General features: G+C 42.0%; 1 protein-coding gene across 16 annotated transcripts; it reads right to left on the bottom strand.

Moving 5' to 3' along the window:
- Positions 1-276: 276 nt before the first annotated feature.
- On the bottom strand, positions 277-15,856 carry Med7 (mediator complex subunit 7). Of its 16 annotated transcripts, none has more exons than XM_039085003.2 (6): positions 15,542-15,856; positions 10,438-10,555; positions 6,808-6,959; positions 6,627-6,685; positions 1,620-1,788; positions 279-1,233 (listed from the first exon to the last, which is right to left on the bottom strand). In XM_039085003.2, the coding sequence occupies exon 6, from the start codon at positions 1,214-1,216 to the stop codon at positions 515-517; it is 702 nt and encodes a 233-aa protein (XP_038940931.1). In that variant the 5' UTR covers positions 1,217-1,233; positions 1,620-1,788; positions 6,627-6,685; positions 6,808-6,959; positions 10,438-10,555; positions 15,542-15,856; the 3' UTR covers positions 279-514. The 16 variants fall into 16 exon arrangements, with proteins under 16 accessions (NP_001273112.1, XP_038940931.1, XP_038940932.1 ...); XM_039085004.2 differs by having other exon boundaries at positions 6,627-6,680; XM_039085002.2 differs by having other exon boundaries at positions 6,627-6,959.
- Positions 15,857-16,211: the final 355 nt, after the last annotated feature.

Raw genomic sequence — 16,211 nt, 5'->3', positions numbered from 1 at the left:
TTGAGGAAGCCTATATCCATCTGTGAAGGCAAAGTATATACATTTCCCATAGAATTGGACCACAACACCACGTTATTACCTGACTGGGGCAAAGAAGAGCCCCTATCAAATATTCTGTGGAGAATAAGGAGAACAAAAGCTGCAATACTGAGTTGCTGGAGTCATCCGGAAAATAAACATTTTACATTGTTTTAGAATAAGTCTAAACATTTTATAACTTCACAAGGCTTAGTCTTGAAGCAAATAACTTTTTTTCCCCCAAGAATGACAATTTGGTATTACTTCAAGTTTTTATTCCAACTCCAAAAAATAGGACTATCCCAAACAATAGCAAACATTCGGCTTTTTTATGGCAGTTACTCAGATATACTTGCCAGCCTATTTAGTGTTAAATTACCACCTACAGCATTTCAACTGAAAACAGTCTCTATCTTTAGTTATCCCTCTTAAGACTGTCTGAGAGAACAAAAACTAATACATGATGCTATCACTAAAAGGAAAAAAGGAATACTCTTCATGGCCTTTCATTCATTTCATCAATTAACACACATAAGGCAGCATCTTTTTCTATAATCTGGTCCCTTCTGTGACCTGAACTTTCTCTTTGCTGTTCATTCTGCCCAGTACAATTGCTGTTATCATCAGTATCCATCGGCTCCGTTTTAACTCTCATCCCTGCTTCTGAGTGAGGTAAATCATCAGGCAAAGAAGCCAAGCAGTTTTGAATCATTTCAATTACTCGTTCCAGATGTTTCTGAAACCTCTCAGCTGTTTCAAGGCGCTGGCGTTTCTGGACCTCCATCATGACTCTCAAAGTCTCTCTTGCTTGGTGGGGTCGATATTCATTTATAAGATGATGCACATGTACAAAAAGCAGCTTAAGATCTTCTAGCTTTTCTTCTCGTTTGATACTCCCAGGACTCCTTATTAAGATGTCTAAAAGGTCTAAGAAATTAATCAGTATAGACATATTGAGTTTTCTCAGTTCTTTCTTATGATCAAATTGCATAGGATGAAGTCGTTCAATGCCCTGACTTTCTAAAGGGCGAATGATAAGATCATCGCATTGGAACTGGTTGCCAAACATCATGTAACTGTCTTTGATTGGAGGGGGAGGCTTGGGAGCCAAGCCTTCCTGAATGTTTTCATCTGTATATTCCTTGATGTACTGCATTGGAGGTGGGGGAAGTGCACTCACTTGCTGTGGTTCACCCATTGTGGACAATCAAGAACCTAAAGAAACAGAACACAGTTCAGAACGGAACATCACCACCACCTCCCCACTGCCGCCCCTAACGAGTGACTTCGGAATATGGTCTTTTTTCTGACAGTACGGGGTACAAGACAAGATGATCTTAGATTTTAAAGTTAACATTTACAACAGGGAATAGCTATCAATTCTTTTCTAATTAAATATTTTGTTAACACCCATATATTTTCCTTTGTCTCCTTGGTGCTTTCAATGGCAGTTAATAAAACAAAAGCTATACCTTTTTTCATCTATAAAGAGAATCTGAGGGAACTGGAAGCTGGGGCAGGGCAGGGTGTGAGAGGGTGGGTCTTGTGACATCGGTCACTGTGTCATGAAACTTCACTGATGAGAGAAAAAAAATACCAACCTAAGACCAGAGCAGCCTGATCAACACAAGTACAATGTTCAGTACAAGTTCGTTGTGGGTTCAGACCATATTATCTTCAAGCTTCCTGATGGGAAGTATAAAAATTGAGAACTTGTTGGCCAGCAAAGACAACAGGTGTGCTAATTTCACCCTAGGGAGACAGGTAATCCTGGCAAAGGAGGAAGAAGTGAAGAGAAAAATAAGGCAAAGCTATGGCTTTATGAAGATCTGATTAGTCCCTTGTTAGACTAATGGGATAGAGCAGGGAAGGTGCAGAAAGTTGCACACAAAGATGGCCTTCCAAAAAGGTCTGCCCTCTGTCTACTTTGTGATAGCATGAGTTATGGTTCCAACATTCAAGTATAAATTCCCATTGTACAATTTCTGCAACTGACAGTGGACAATGGCAGGCTCCTTTTTACTGTAGAATCACCACTTACACATACTTAGTCACGGACTCCCAGGTACCATGTCTTCTTTACAATACCTGCTCTGGTCCTACGGCCTGCTGTGTCCTGGCTCTTAACTCTATTCACCCAAGACTACAGGTTGTTGCTTAACTGAATCAGGCTTTAAAATGCTGAATCGCCATGTTCACTGCAGTGAGGATAACAGAAGTGAGAACCATGAGACATGTCTAGTGTCTAACTACACACCCAAGTCGAGGTGTGCAAACCTTGTCTATGAAGGAAATTCTGAGAACACGGAACAGCCTCACTTGGAAATCCTACGATTATTTTTAATCTCTTCGAGCCCTTCTCACCTGTTAAAGAGCACTCATATGATCGTTCAGTAAGATCTGTTCTGCTTGTTTAAAAAATGATGTTAGCATTAAGGACTCACACATTGTAGATAACCTGACAAATGTAAATAAAGCATTCAAAGTGGGAAAACAAGCAGCAGAGTCCACTGCGGGTTTGCAGAGGACTTTATTTACTGTTATTTTTAAACAATTTTTTAAACTGCCCTAAGCATGATGGTTGTTGAGTCCTAATGATTGAGAAGCATGATAGCTGTGAGTTCAAGGCCCATTTGAACTACATGGGCCAGCCTGTGCTAAAGATCCATCTTTAAAAACCAAGAAAATATTTTAAAAATATATAAAATTGGGAGTAAGATATGGTAGTGGTCTGCAAGATATTAGACGAGTGAGGAAGCAAGCATGATCAAAACACACATGTTTGTGTGTGTGTATAAAATTCTCAAAGAACAAACATATATTCTGAAAACTAAGAGAAAAGGGTCTGTATTGGGGGGCTTATACATGGTATATGATATACTTCTTTTTCATGCCTGACTCCTTTTGGTAGGCATACGTTGAAACCTACTCTGGGAAAGAACAGTTATATACAAAGTCATATGCCTTATTTATTTCTCTTTTCCATAATCAAACTACATATGGTGTCTATCAATCTCACTTTGCTTTCTACTGTACAGTGATTTCCAAAACCAAACACTTAAGATTCTCTATACGTCTTGACAAAAATCACTTGTTAAATTTCATACTTCTAGAATTTTCCAAGGTTTCTGAGGGAAGCCTCATCTTACAAACATCTTATAGTACAGTTTTATTGACAATTGGCATTTTAACATCTTTTCTACATAAATTTAACACCTAAGTCCCAACACTGCAACATATATGGTCAAAATACCCTCTGCTTTTCCAATTTGAGTTTAAGTACATTATACAATGAGAAGATTCTTGAGCGCTTTTTCACACTGAGATTCAAGGTAACAGGGGAAAGTAACATACAGGTTCCGTACACCTGGAATACATTAAATCTGAGGGAAGTCACTTCAAATTCTTCAGGTCGTCCAACTCAACTATTTCAGGGTATATATACCTAAGATACTAGTGTCTATTTGCAGTCACATCAAGTCAACACCCAGCCTAAATTTCGTCCCCTGAGGGCTTTTGAAGATGAGATCTGCGCTTCCCTTAGCCACACCCATACTAAATTCCCATTTCCCAAAGGTTTCTAATAAGTGACCGGCATCCTCACTTCTATCTTCCTAACGGCACAACTATTCCCAATTTGATTTTAGAAACAAGAAGCCAGTTTCCAATGTGCAGAAGTGGGTAAAATGTATAACGGGAATTTGTACTCCGTTTTTGTTTTGTTTTGTTTGGCTGTTTCGTTTTGTTGCGCGGAAGTGCAAACCCCGATAACTCAAGCATCCCGTTTTAGAGCCTGCCACCTTACAAAAACCGCCCTCACCGGTTTAAACTGAACTTTTCAGAGCCGCTGGATGTCCTCACTTGCTAACACTAACAAAATTCAGTTTCTAGCATTTGCTTGGGGGGCGGGGGGGGGGAGTGGTCGCAAGCTCAGACACTTGGCTCACTTGGTCCCTGTCCCTCGTAAAGTCTGGTACAGGATAAGATCCGCCCGAGGCTCTCCCTCCCCTCCCCCAGCCTCCGCGCTCCCAGGTGGCTACTATCATTTTACTAATGCCGACAGGGCAGGCTAAGGCCACGACACTTTAAAAGCCCGTGGCGTGGGGACGAGAACTCGGACCTCCCAACCTCCGGTCCGGCTCGTCGTCCGGTCCGCGAGACGCCCGGAGCGAGCCGCACTCCGCGCACCTTCGGCCAGCCGCCTGCCTCAGGCCCCGGGGAGGCTCCGCTGAGGGACGTGGGAGGAAGGCGAGCCCGGGCTTCCCAGGTTGTCCCGCGCCGGACCTCGGCGTGGCGCCGGGAAAGACGCAACCGCGGGGGCGGAGAGACAGACTCTGGCTGCGGTCGCCAAACGCCGCGCCGGCTCACCTCAGCTCTAGCTTTTCCCGTAGCGACTTTTTCCTCAGCGCAGCGGAAGCACAAGTTCCGGTTGCCTTCTCAGGAAGAAGCCTCTGACGCGGGCCTTTAATTGGCTACGAAGCCTGTCCTATAGCAGGTCCTACTCCCGCCCTAAAGATACTGCGCATGCGCACTCCCGCGTCTCCCGCTTCTCCCGGGAAAAGATCTCTTGTCTATCTTCTTGGTCAGGTCAGGAGAGTGTTTCTTCATACTTCTTGTTAGTAAAAGAAAGTACTCTCTAGTAATTCGACTCCTCGCCGCCCACCCCCTTTATATAAGACTCTTAAAATTAAATATTTGCCTTATATAAGTCAGAAAATACAGATAAGCAATATTTAAAAATATCAATGCTAACCTTATCATCAAAAAAAATTTTTTTAAAGCAAGTTGTACTCCATGATATATTCATACATACATGGGGATATTTGGGAACATGATTAAGACTAACATCCTACACCTTCATTTTCCCCCTTCCGTTCACTTTTATTTTCATTTAGGAATTCAAAGATGTATATGACAATTCTTCCACAAACCGACAAGTAAAAAAAAAAATTAATGTAATTTTTAAAATTAGAAGGAGTGGGCAATTTCACTGTGTAGCCCAGGCTACACATGGTTTCAAATGTCTCTTCCGAGCCTCAGGAAAGCCAGAGGTTCAGAAATGAGCCATCAGGACCAGCAAGAAAACTTTCCATTTAGGCCTTCCCCCACCACACATATAAAAGAATTGTTAACAGATGTCCTAACTCATGGGAGTCTTAAGAACGCTTGTTGCAAATTAAAAGTGAGATAAGACTGTTCTGCTAAAACAGCTCTGCTTCAGAGACAAGAATGTCCCAGTTTCTTCCTTTAAATATGTGAAGAATTGCAGGCATAAAAGCGAAAGAACAGTCTACTCATCACCAACTTCCACAGCTATATGCTCCCCATCAGTTCGCCTCTAGTCCAGTATGAGCCTCTCAAAGGTAAGGGCTCTTCGCTTTTTCCCATGCCCATAGCATTACTATCTTACTGAAAGTGTACCAGGGGTTGTTACACTGATCAAATGAGTGTGTGTTCACACATGGATATATATGTCATATAACTTATTAGAGTGGCTTACAAGATGCAGTTCAACTAGTCCAACAATGGCTGCCTCCAACCTGAAAGGCTGAGAATCCCGTAGCTGCTCAGTCTAAGGGGCTGGATGTCTCAGCAGACCCCACCTGGCGTTGGAGGCCTGGAGGATTTTTAGAGAGCTGCTGCTCTTCAGTCTGTGTTGGAATCCCAAAAAAGTTTGGATCTAATACTGGCAAAGGAATGACACAGCAGTGGGACAGATGAAGTTGCCAGTGAGAATGAGAGCAAGCAACGAAAGAGCAGTTTCCTTTCTTCTTGTCCTTTTATCTGGGCAGCTACAAGAAAATGCCATTCGGTCTTTCTGCTTCTAAAGATTAGCCATCACCCAAAGTTAAATGAATAGGGGTTCAGATGTAACTCAGTTGGTGGAAAGTTTGCCTAGAATAGTACATATAACGCATAGGGGGTAAAAACGGAAGGATCCGAAGTCCAGAAACTCAAGGCCATTTCAGCTACATAGTTTAAAGCCAGCTTAGGCTGTGAGAATTTGAAAGGGGGTTGGGGGAGGGGAGGACTTTTCTAGTTTTCAAAATCAACTACCATCTCAATATTTGGATTCAGACTCTCTGTCATCCCAATTAAGAGCTACCCTTTCCTAAAGGCCGATATCTTTTAGTTGGCTTGTGATCTTTGCGTTCTCTCCCCCATCAGTGTTCCTTTTGAGTAAATGCATCCATTGTTAACATGCCCGAATCAAGTGTTCCCCTGACTCCTACGTGTTCTACACCAGAGACTTGGCAGTGTTATTTCCAGTCCTCATTGTACTCAATCTGGCTCAGTACTTGGCATATTTGGTCTTGGATCACCCCGGGGACTTAGAGCTGTGAAGCCACTTCTCAGTCAGAAGCCATCCACGTGATGGGACCCAGGTAATACCATTCAGATCCCGGAACCCCTCCCCTCTGCACTTCAGACCCTAACTCTATACTTCAGCTTTACCCAAATGCACTGCATCCGTTTGCAAAAAGCACCCCCTCCCCTTCCTGCAGTAAAAGCCACCATACCGACCTCTCACATTGGGTTTACTTCACAGTGTTTCAGGTATGAGAAATTGCCACCACACCCGTGACTCTGTTGTCGCTCATCCTTACCTCCCAAATGGTTTCTCCGCTTCCACGTTTGTCCCCCATGATCTTCTTCCCACACTGTTCTGACAGAAAAGATTGGACTCTGCTCAAAATTCTCCAAGGCAGTTTCCATCGCATATAAAATGAAGTCTGATGCCCCTATCGTGGACATTAGAAAGCTTGACAAAATGATGGTCCCCCAAACCTTTTAATATGTACGAAACATCCTTCTTAGGGTCTGCCTCCAACTGAAGTCATCTTGCTGTAGCATATTCAATCTGCTGTATTCTCCGTCTGAATGCGTGTTGATGAGCACAGAAATGGTTCCCATTTCATTGTCAGCACCTAGAGCAGTGTCTGAGATGGGCAAGTGTTCGAGAAATATTTATTGAGTAAATAACAGAGTATCTCCTGTAATTTGAGGGGATATATTTCATAATCCCTAGTGACTACCTGAAAGCATAGTTTCTAACCCTGTAGATACTGTTTTATTATGCCCACCTATAATAAAGTTTAATTTATAAATAAGCACATATTTATAAATGAACCACTGTAACTGACAATGAAATAGCATAGCTATGAGAACATATTGTAATAAAATTTTGTAAGTGTCGTCTCTAAGTATCATATCACTAATTTACTTGAAGGAAATACTTTATGACTTCCCATTGACATAGGCAAATAACCAGATTAATTCCTCTCGCACCTTGAAGTCACTATTAGGTAAAAGAAAGATTGCTTGAGCACAAACACAGCAGTAATGTAACAAAAATCTGATAAATCTGATAATTTATGGTGTCTACTATTATACATATGTACATATGTACACACACATATATATGTATATATATGGCAGGTGGCATATAATAGCATCTATACTTCGGACAAGAGGATAATTCACACCTTTGGCAAACCAGACTGAATATTCTCCCACTCTCTTCAAACTGATGAGCCCTTTAAAACACAAAGTACACAATTTTCCACTGGTATATTTATGTTTGAGCAATTGGAAGCAGAACCTTAGATAAGTGAGGACTCTGTGGTCATCAGTTTCACGTGAAGCTGTCATGTGACTTTAATAGATAGACCACACCCTGCCCGTAGTCATAGCCCTGCAGCATGACTTTCCTTTCCTCTAGGGTTTTGCTATCATAATCACTGGATTGTGAGCTTCTCAGTCCACACTTGGGTTTTTTGTCCACACTCATTTTTTTCATCCTGAGATAAAATCCTGGATGTAGCCCAAAGCGCAAGTGTCTTACAGCTAGTGACATCATCAAGGCAGAATGTCAGCTTCTCGAGTCTCATTTTGGTGTTCTTGTCAGTAAAATACAAAGGAATGGTGCCCAAGAAGTCCATGTCGTGATAGGAGCTGGTGAAAATAAGGCTGTAATAAACACTTAGTTTTATGTAATATTTGCTATATTTGCAAAATCTGAATGGAAAATTTAACAAGGAATACATCTATTCAATACATCTTTATGGTGTCTCCCGTCACGCCAGGCACTTTTAGAAGGTTAAGGACACATATCCAGACTTCCAACGGAGAGACGGAGACAAACAAGGTGCAAACATCCTCAAATAGCGAGAAGGGCCATGGAGACAAACTAATGCACACGTGTGATGATGGTGTGGGCTAAGGCTGGCTGCTTTGCAGAGGGCACCTAGGGGAGTGACAGATGGTGACTTTGGCAATCATCTGTGAATATGGAAAGAGGTGAAAGTTTCAGGGGTCATGGAAAGAGCGACTGGAACAAGACCAAGGTCTCCATGATGGTCTTGAGTTAGAGTCTAAAGGGAACCTAGGCCCCCACCCCACCCCCCAAATCCTCTGTAGCAAGCACATCCGTGCCCTCTCCCCAAGCACAGGAACAAGTGAACGTAATGTTAAAACCTTTGGGTTGTAATTGCTCTGCATCTCAGCTCGCCCTTGGTGACTGTGTTTTTGCTTTGCCCTTCCTAATAGATGAGCAGCGGTTTAATTCGTCATTATTTGGTGTTAGGGATCTTTCCTTTGGCTATTTGCTATGTGCATTGAGAAGAACTGCTCAATTGTTTTTCACTCAATTTGAAAAATTGGCTTGCCTTCTCTATTGAGTTGTGTGACCACACACACACACGCACACACACCACACACACACACGCACGCGCGCGCACACACTCTCACTCTCTCATACACTCTAAGTATAATAAGTTATTTACTGGATATATGTGTCATAAATATTATTTAAAACTTATGGTTGATCTTTTTACTTCCCCTAATAGTATCTTTTAAACAGCAAGTGTTTTTTTTAGCTTCAGTGAAGTCCTATCAATTCTTATTTTTTAAGATTTATTTTTTTATTTACGTATTTCTGTGTGTGTGTTTGCCTACCTGTTTGTATGCACACCACATGCATGCCTGGTACCCACAGAGACCAGAAGAGGGTTTTGAATCCCCTGGGGCTAGAGATACAGATGGTTGTGAGCCACCATGTGGAAATCAAACCTAGACTGTCTGCAGGAACAACATGTGCTCTTAACCGCCGAGCCACCTCTCCAGACTGACACTTATTTTCTTCTATGGCACCTACTCCATACATTCTATCCAAGAACCTATGTTTATCCAAACATTGTAAGGGCTTTTTATGATTTTAAGATTTGAATAGATATTTCTAACTTTGGGCAGATTTATTTCCATGCATAGTTTAGGTAAGACTCCAGGTTCCGTTCGTTTATTTGTTTGGTTGGTTGATTTTTGTGTGTGTGTGTGTGTGTGTGTATAGAAATCTAATTTCTCACAGCACCTCAGCATCTCACTGATCCTGCCGGTATTGTGGTGCCATTGATAGGAAGCATGTTTGTAAATAGTAATAATAATAATAATAATAATAATAATAATAATAATAATCCCTCTCAGCAGAATAATTAGAAGCTAGCAAATGAAAATAGTTGCAGCCAGCATCTCCTTACTCACATCTTGCAATATATACTATATATAGTAACATATAGTGTGTATTTATGTGTGTGTGCATTTGTATATATACATATCCATACATTCATATATAGTCTATATAAGTAAAAATATAAAAATAAAAATCAGATGTATGTAATCTAAAGGATGCACTTCGAATGAAAATTGTTGCTAATGAGTTTTCCTATGAAATACACAGTATAGTTTCAATCCATAATAATCAGTTTTTGGTTTTGTTGCTGTTGGTTTATTGGTGTAAACAGATTTATCACTAACCTAACAATGAAAACCTGGTACAGCTTGGTACAGAGGGGCAGTTGCTTTGCTTCTTATATTTTCCTACCAGCAGGGGGCAGCAGTAACTAGATCCTCTGAGTTCAGGCTGTGTGGCTTCTTCGCTCATCTCCCCCATAGTCTCCCACTTACCATCTGTCCCACACAGCCCTGCCAAGCTGCTGTGTGCTTAGTGCTGGTATGTTATTTCTCACCTTCTATTCAGATAGCCAGGCTCTCTGGGTCTCTCTGCTGTCTATCCAATAATAGACCTCAGGCACCCATCTCAGAGGGAGTCATTTGCTAGCTTTTTGTTTCCAAATGCAGGGACTGGGAAATGCTAGATGCTTCTATGCTGCCAACATGGCTGCCTGTGTTGTCTTTGCATCTTGTTCTCCAGTTTTTATTAACCTGTAATTGTGTGCCTGTTTTATTTGCGCAGCTGGAAATAAGTTGCTGCCCTACCTGGGCATTGGCTCAGACAATCTCGAACACAGCCACTGTAGGATATTTTTCTAGTGAGAGATGGATTATGAATAAAAGTGAAAGCAAGCAGAGAACACTTCCCTGCGTCCGATATACGCTGTGTATAAAGACAAGCTTCCTGACCTCAGCATCGCTCTACATCCGGGTCCATTTGGCCTCTGATTCAGGGGAGGGAGAATGGGGATGTAGCTCGTGGTACTGCTGGTCACTTTGAGCTTCTGGGTTTACTCTCCAGCACAATCTAAAAGGGGGACAAGGGACAACACTCAATAATTAAGGCAAGAAATAAGTTTAATAAACTTCCAACAATAAATTTCAGACAAGAAGCGTCTATAATAGACAAAATATGACCATTTTAAACAAGGTCACCATTTAGTTCAGTGTCACCACTGAAAGGCGGTCTACACAGCCCTTCACATTTGAAGATTGGACTTATTTGCCAGACTGCAGGGGTGACAGGCTCTTAGGCTTTTTGTAATGCACCGATCTTCCAGGGTTGATTCCTCAAGCATTTATTGTCCTCAGTGTTGCAGATACAGTGTTCCAGGCACTACACGCAGTTGGCCTTTTTACTGTCTGCATGATGTTTTTAAAAGATGTATTTATTTATTATGTACACAGGGTTCTGTCTGCATATATACCTGCACGCCAGAAGACGGCGCCAGATCCCCTTATGGTTGTGAGCCACCGTGTGGTTGCTGGGAATTGAACTCCGGACCTCTGGAAGAGTAGTCAGTGCTCTTAACCACTGAGCCATCTCTCCAGCCCCTGCCTGAATGATTTGGCCATTCCTTAAATATCATATAACTGGAGCCACAGATAGTGTTTTCTGGTAGTTTTCTTGTACTTCATTCAAGATTCTCCCATGTTTTTCGTGACTTTATATCTTCTTCTTCTTCTTCTTCTTCTTCTTCTTCTTCTTCTTCTTCTTCTTCTTCTTCTTCTTCTTCTTCTTCTTTTTACCATTTAATAACATTCCGTCTGTGAGCATACTTCCTTATCCATTCACCTGGGGAAGAGCATCCTGGTTGCTTCCAGGGGGTAGAAACTGTGTCTAAAACTGTAAATCTCCACAGAAAGACATACATGGTATGCACTCATTGATAAGTGGCTATTAGCCCAAATGCTTGAATTACCCTAGATCCCTAGAACAAACGAAACTCAAGACGGATGATCAAAATGTGAATGCTTCACTCCTTCTTTAAATGAGGAAAAAGAATACCCTTGGCAGGGAAGGGAGAGGCAAAGATTAAAACAGAGACTGAAGGAACACCCATTCAGAGCCTGCCCCACATGTGGCCCATACATATACAGCCACCCAATTAGACAAGATGGATGAAGCAAAGAAGTGCAGACAGACAGGAGCCGGATGTAGATCGCTCCTGAGAGACACAGCCAGAATACAGCAAATACAGAGGCGAATGCCAGCAGCAAACCACTGAACTGAGAATAGGTCCCCCGTTGAAGGAATCAGAGAAAGAACTGGAAGAGCTTGAAGGGGCTCGAGACCCCATATGTACAACAATGTCAAGCAACCAGAGCTTCCAGGGACTAAGCCACTACCTAAAGACTATGCATGGACTGACCCTGGACTCTGACCTCATAGGTAGCAATGAATATCCTAGTAAGAGCACCAGTGGAAGGGGAAGCCCTGGGTCCTGCTAAGACTGAACCCCCAGTGAACTAGTCTATGGGGGGAGGGCGGCAATGGGGGGAGGGTTGGGAGGGGAACACCCATAAGGAAGGGGAGGGGGGAGGGGGATGTTTGCCCGGAAACCGGGAAAGGGAATAACACTCGAAATGTATATAAGAAATACTCAAGTTAATAAAAAAAAAAAAAGCTGTAAATCTCAGTCCCTACGTTGTTATACAGGAATAAGTTTTCATTTTGAGACCAGTGAGCTCATGGGTTGGAGCTGGTGGCAAAAGGATTTCCAGCTTTGTTAAAAAAAACTAAACAAGAACAACAAAAAACCTTTCACAGTAACTCTACAACTTCATTCATTCATTCATTCATTCATTCATGAACAAGAGCTCCTGTTGTACTTGCTGATAACGTTAGCAACTCCAGCTGATCTTCATACTGTAACGTGATAACGTCATGAGACCTGGACCATCTTTTCCTGTGTCTATTTGTCACACTTCTGCGTGCTACGGGGGTTAAACCCACGCCAGCAGATTTGCACAGCGAACACCTTCACCTGCTGAGCCACCCCCCTACCCTTGCTGTGTGCGTTTGAGTCCTTGAATATTTTGGGTAATAACCTTTATCAGATGTGTCTTTTGCAAAGTATCTCTCCCACTCTACGGCTCATCTCCTCCTTCTCTGGAAAGTATCTTCATAGAGCAGATTCCTCCTGTTGTTCTAACAAAGGCTGCCTTGTGCTTTCATAGGTTGTATGTTGGACGTGATGTAGTTTCGCATTTTACAGGCAAGCCTATGGCTGGGGTTCTGTTGATTTTTATGATACGTTAAGGTCTTTGAGTGTCTGGTTGCTTCTATTACAAAACTATCCTGCCTCCAGTGAGTTGCTTTTGCCTCTTTACCAAGATTTCACTCTCTTTTCAGGCTTTCTACCCCGCCCCCATCGGTCTGTCTAGTGGCAGAACAATGATCTATTATTACACCAATTCGCGATGAATCTTAAAACCCAGTACTGCTAATCGCTTGGCTTTGTTTCCTTCCAGTGTTGCCCTGGGTGCATTGAAGATTTCATGTCCTTCCTTATAAAGAGTCAGGTTGTCGGTATCCACACAGTAACCCCTGGATTGACTAGTTATTCAAATTGGAGACGATTATAGGTGATTACATGAAGTAGTTCAGTAAGTCCCCTGGTCTACCTGCTCCAGTTTACCCTGACAGTCCATCTCTCAGCTTGATAGGAGAGCACAATTATTACAGCCAAGATACATTACAGTCAGGGACCCTTTCCGTCGCATGGTGCCTTTCCAATATCCGTTTCCCTCACAGCTCCTGGCAACCACCCGCCTGTTGTCCGTTCTGTAACATTTTTATTCCGAGAACACTGCATAAGTGGAACCAATCAGTGTGTAATTAGGGCTGGCTTTCTAATCAGAACAGTCCTTCAAAGTCAGGCAGGTCGATTCATAGAAAGCCTACTTTTTTCCCTTTATTCTATGACATGGTTTTAAGAGGCTATTTTAACAACCGAAGGTCATCATTCAGGACTGCTTTTTAGTATGTGGGAACTTACCGTAAACATTCATGTAAATATTTTTATATCGAGATGCACCTTCATTTCTCCGGGGTAAATGCTCAGGAGTGAAGTTGCCATATGATATTTGCGTGTTTGGTGTTTAAGAAACTACTAAACGTTTTCCACAGTGGCTGTGTCTCTTTACATGCCCACCATCGATGTGTGACAGGTGAGCGACATAATTTCCTCTGCATCACTCTTTGTATGTTCCCTATTTATTTATTAATTTTTTTACTTTAACTTTCTTAATAGTCACATAGGATTATATAATTGTGATTTTAATTAGCATTTCCCTAAAGGGTTTTATGGATTTATTTGCGTTTATTTTTGGTGAAATTTTTATTTTTTTATCTTTTACCCATGTTTTATTGGATAGTTTGGTTTATTTTTTTTTTAAATATTTTCATTTTTGGTTATGTGTGGGTAAGGGGATTGTGCACATGAGTGCTGTGCCAAAAGCAACCAGCAGAGGGCATCGGATCCCGTGGGATCCCTGGGGCTCCCTTGAAGGGTGAGTTGGTGGCGGTTGTGAGCCACTGGGAACAACAACCAGACCCCCCTCTCTGATTGTGATCTGAACTGATGACCATCTCTACAACCCCAGACGGCTTTCCTAATGTTGACATCTGACAATTTTAAAATATAGAAACTATTCCTTCATGGGCTATTTTGATACACAAATATAATATTTTTTCGAGTTTTCAACTTGCTTTTATTTGCTTACTAAGATCATCCAAAGGACTAGTGTTTTTAATTTTGAAGATGTGCAAAGGATAGTGTGTTTTCCTCTATGCACTACATTTTCAAATTCTCCTATGTTTTTTTCTTAACACTTCTTACAATTTTATCTTTTATTTGAGTATATCTTGACTGAGTCTTGACTCACTTTGACTGCCGTCTAATAAGGTTTGACACTAATCACAATGTGCATTTTCTTTGTTTGTTGCTATGTAGTACCATATATTGAGAACCTTTCTCCCACTGAGCTGCCTCTGCACCTTCTTTGGGAGCACGGTAGCCGTCTCTACACTGTGTTCCATCGACACGGTGTGCGTTCCTCCATGTAAGCCACACAGTCTTGGTGACTACCACTCTACGGTGTCTTGAAATCGGGTAGGCTCATCCCTACTGTTTAGTTATTCTTCTTTTTTATGTTTTTTTTTAATCTGGGAAGTTGTATTTATTTCTCATATGCATACATTTTTATGTAATTTTGTTTCTACAGAATATCTTGTTAGGGTTTTAACTGGTAGCGTGTCACACCCATAAAACACACTGGGAAAAACAGAAATACTAAAACCTTGAATTCATGAATTGGATGTATCTCTCTAACGGCTTAGCTGTCTTGGTTTCTTCCCTCAATGCTGTGAACAGGTTTTTTTTTTTTTTTAGACTCACATGTAAATCCTTGTATTTTGTATTCTGTGAACTCGGTGAACTCACTTCTCAGTTCTCGGAACTTTATTGTGAATACCTAGGGAGTACCTACATAGCACTCACGTTATCTCCACCCAGGGAGATAACGTTCTTGCTCAGGGCACTGCCCACAATTCCGGACTCTGCTGAGTGAGTGCAGACCTTCTTTCTCACTTGGCTTTGAACCTTGAGAAGCACGGACCTTCGTCACAAAATAAAGTGTTATCTCAAGGGGTTTTGTGCCGTTTCATAATTGTTCCGTTTCTGTTATATGAGAGTTCATCGTGAGTAGGGGTTGAATTCTGTCATATTTCTCAATGTTTGATGTGATTGTGTGATTCCTTTTTCTGTAGCCTATGTGGTGAATTCAGCAATCGATTTAAGATATTTCTAACCCACTTGGTCATAGTATATAATTGTTGTATACGTTGTAGAACCCTATTTGCTAGTAGTTTGCTGGGGATCTGTGTACCCATGAGGGACATCAGTCCAGCATTCTCTTCTTTCTCCTCCTTTTTCCATCTCTAAAATAAGTGGTTTACCTTCTTGGGTTTTTTTTAAAAAATGTTTATGTGTATGACTGCTGTACTTACATCTAAGTCTGTGTACCACGTGCATCCCCAGTGCCTGCAGAGGTCAGAGGAGGTTTCAGTTGGCCTGGTACTGGAGTTACAGATGGCCGTGAGCTGCCATGCAGATGCAGAGAACCAAACACAAGTCTTCTTTAAGAGCAGCAAGTGCTTTGATTCATGAGCCATCTCTCCAGCTCCTTTTCTACCTTGAGGCAAGGTCTCACTGTGTACCTCTGGCCTTTAAGTCAACATCTTGACGCCTCAGTCCCCTTGCTGCTGGGATGGCGTGTACCTAACCACACCTAGCCCTTCTCTTCATTGCTCTCTCCCGTTTTGGAATCGGAACTCGACTAGCTTTGTGAGGTAAATGAACAAGCGTTCCACCTTCTAGAAGGCACCGTGTTAAGCTGATCTCACTCCACATTTTCCCTCCCACCTCAGCCTCGAGGATGCTAGAGTTACAGGCAGCTACGGACCGTGTTTCTTTTAACTTGGAGAATCGTCCAACGAAAGCATCTTGGTTAGGTCCGTCCTCAGGGGAACCGAGTTAAAATGGCAGTTCAGTATCTGTTTTGTGTGTGTACATGCTGTCTCACTTTCGGCTTCACTGCCTTTTGCTGTTGTCCCACTGTGCCTTGTCTGTTTGGACTTGACTTCCACTGCTTTAGGTTTTCTCTTACGGCTTTCATCT

This window comes from Rattus norvegicus, chromosome 10 (assembly GCF_036323735.1).
Source record: "Rattus norvegicus strain BN/NHsdMcwi chromosome 10, GRCr8, whole genome shotgun sequence".
Classification (NCBI taxonomy): domain Eukaryota; kingdom Metazoa; phylum Chordata; class Mammalia; order Rodentia; family Muridae; genus Rattus; species Rattus norvegicus.
Note: the sequence above shows the minus strand (reverse complement) of the source record. Positions and strands in the feature narration are given on the sequence as shown.

Excerpts from the sequence above, each read along its gene's own strand:
- Med7 (XM_039085002.2), bottom strand. The coding sequence starts at position 1,216 with ATGGGTGAACCACAGCAAGTGAGTGCACTTCCCCCACCTCCAATGCAG.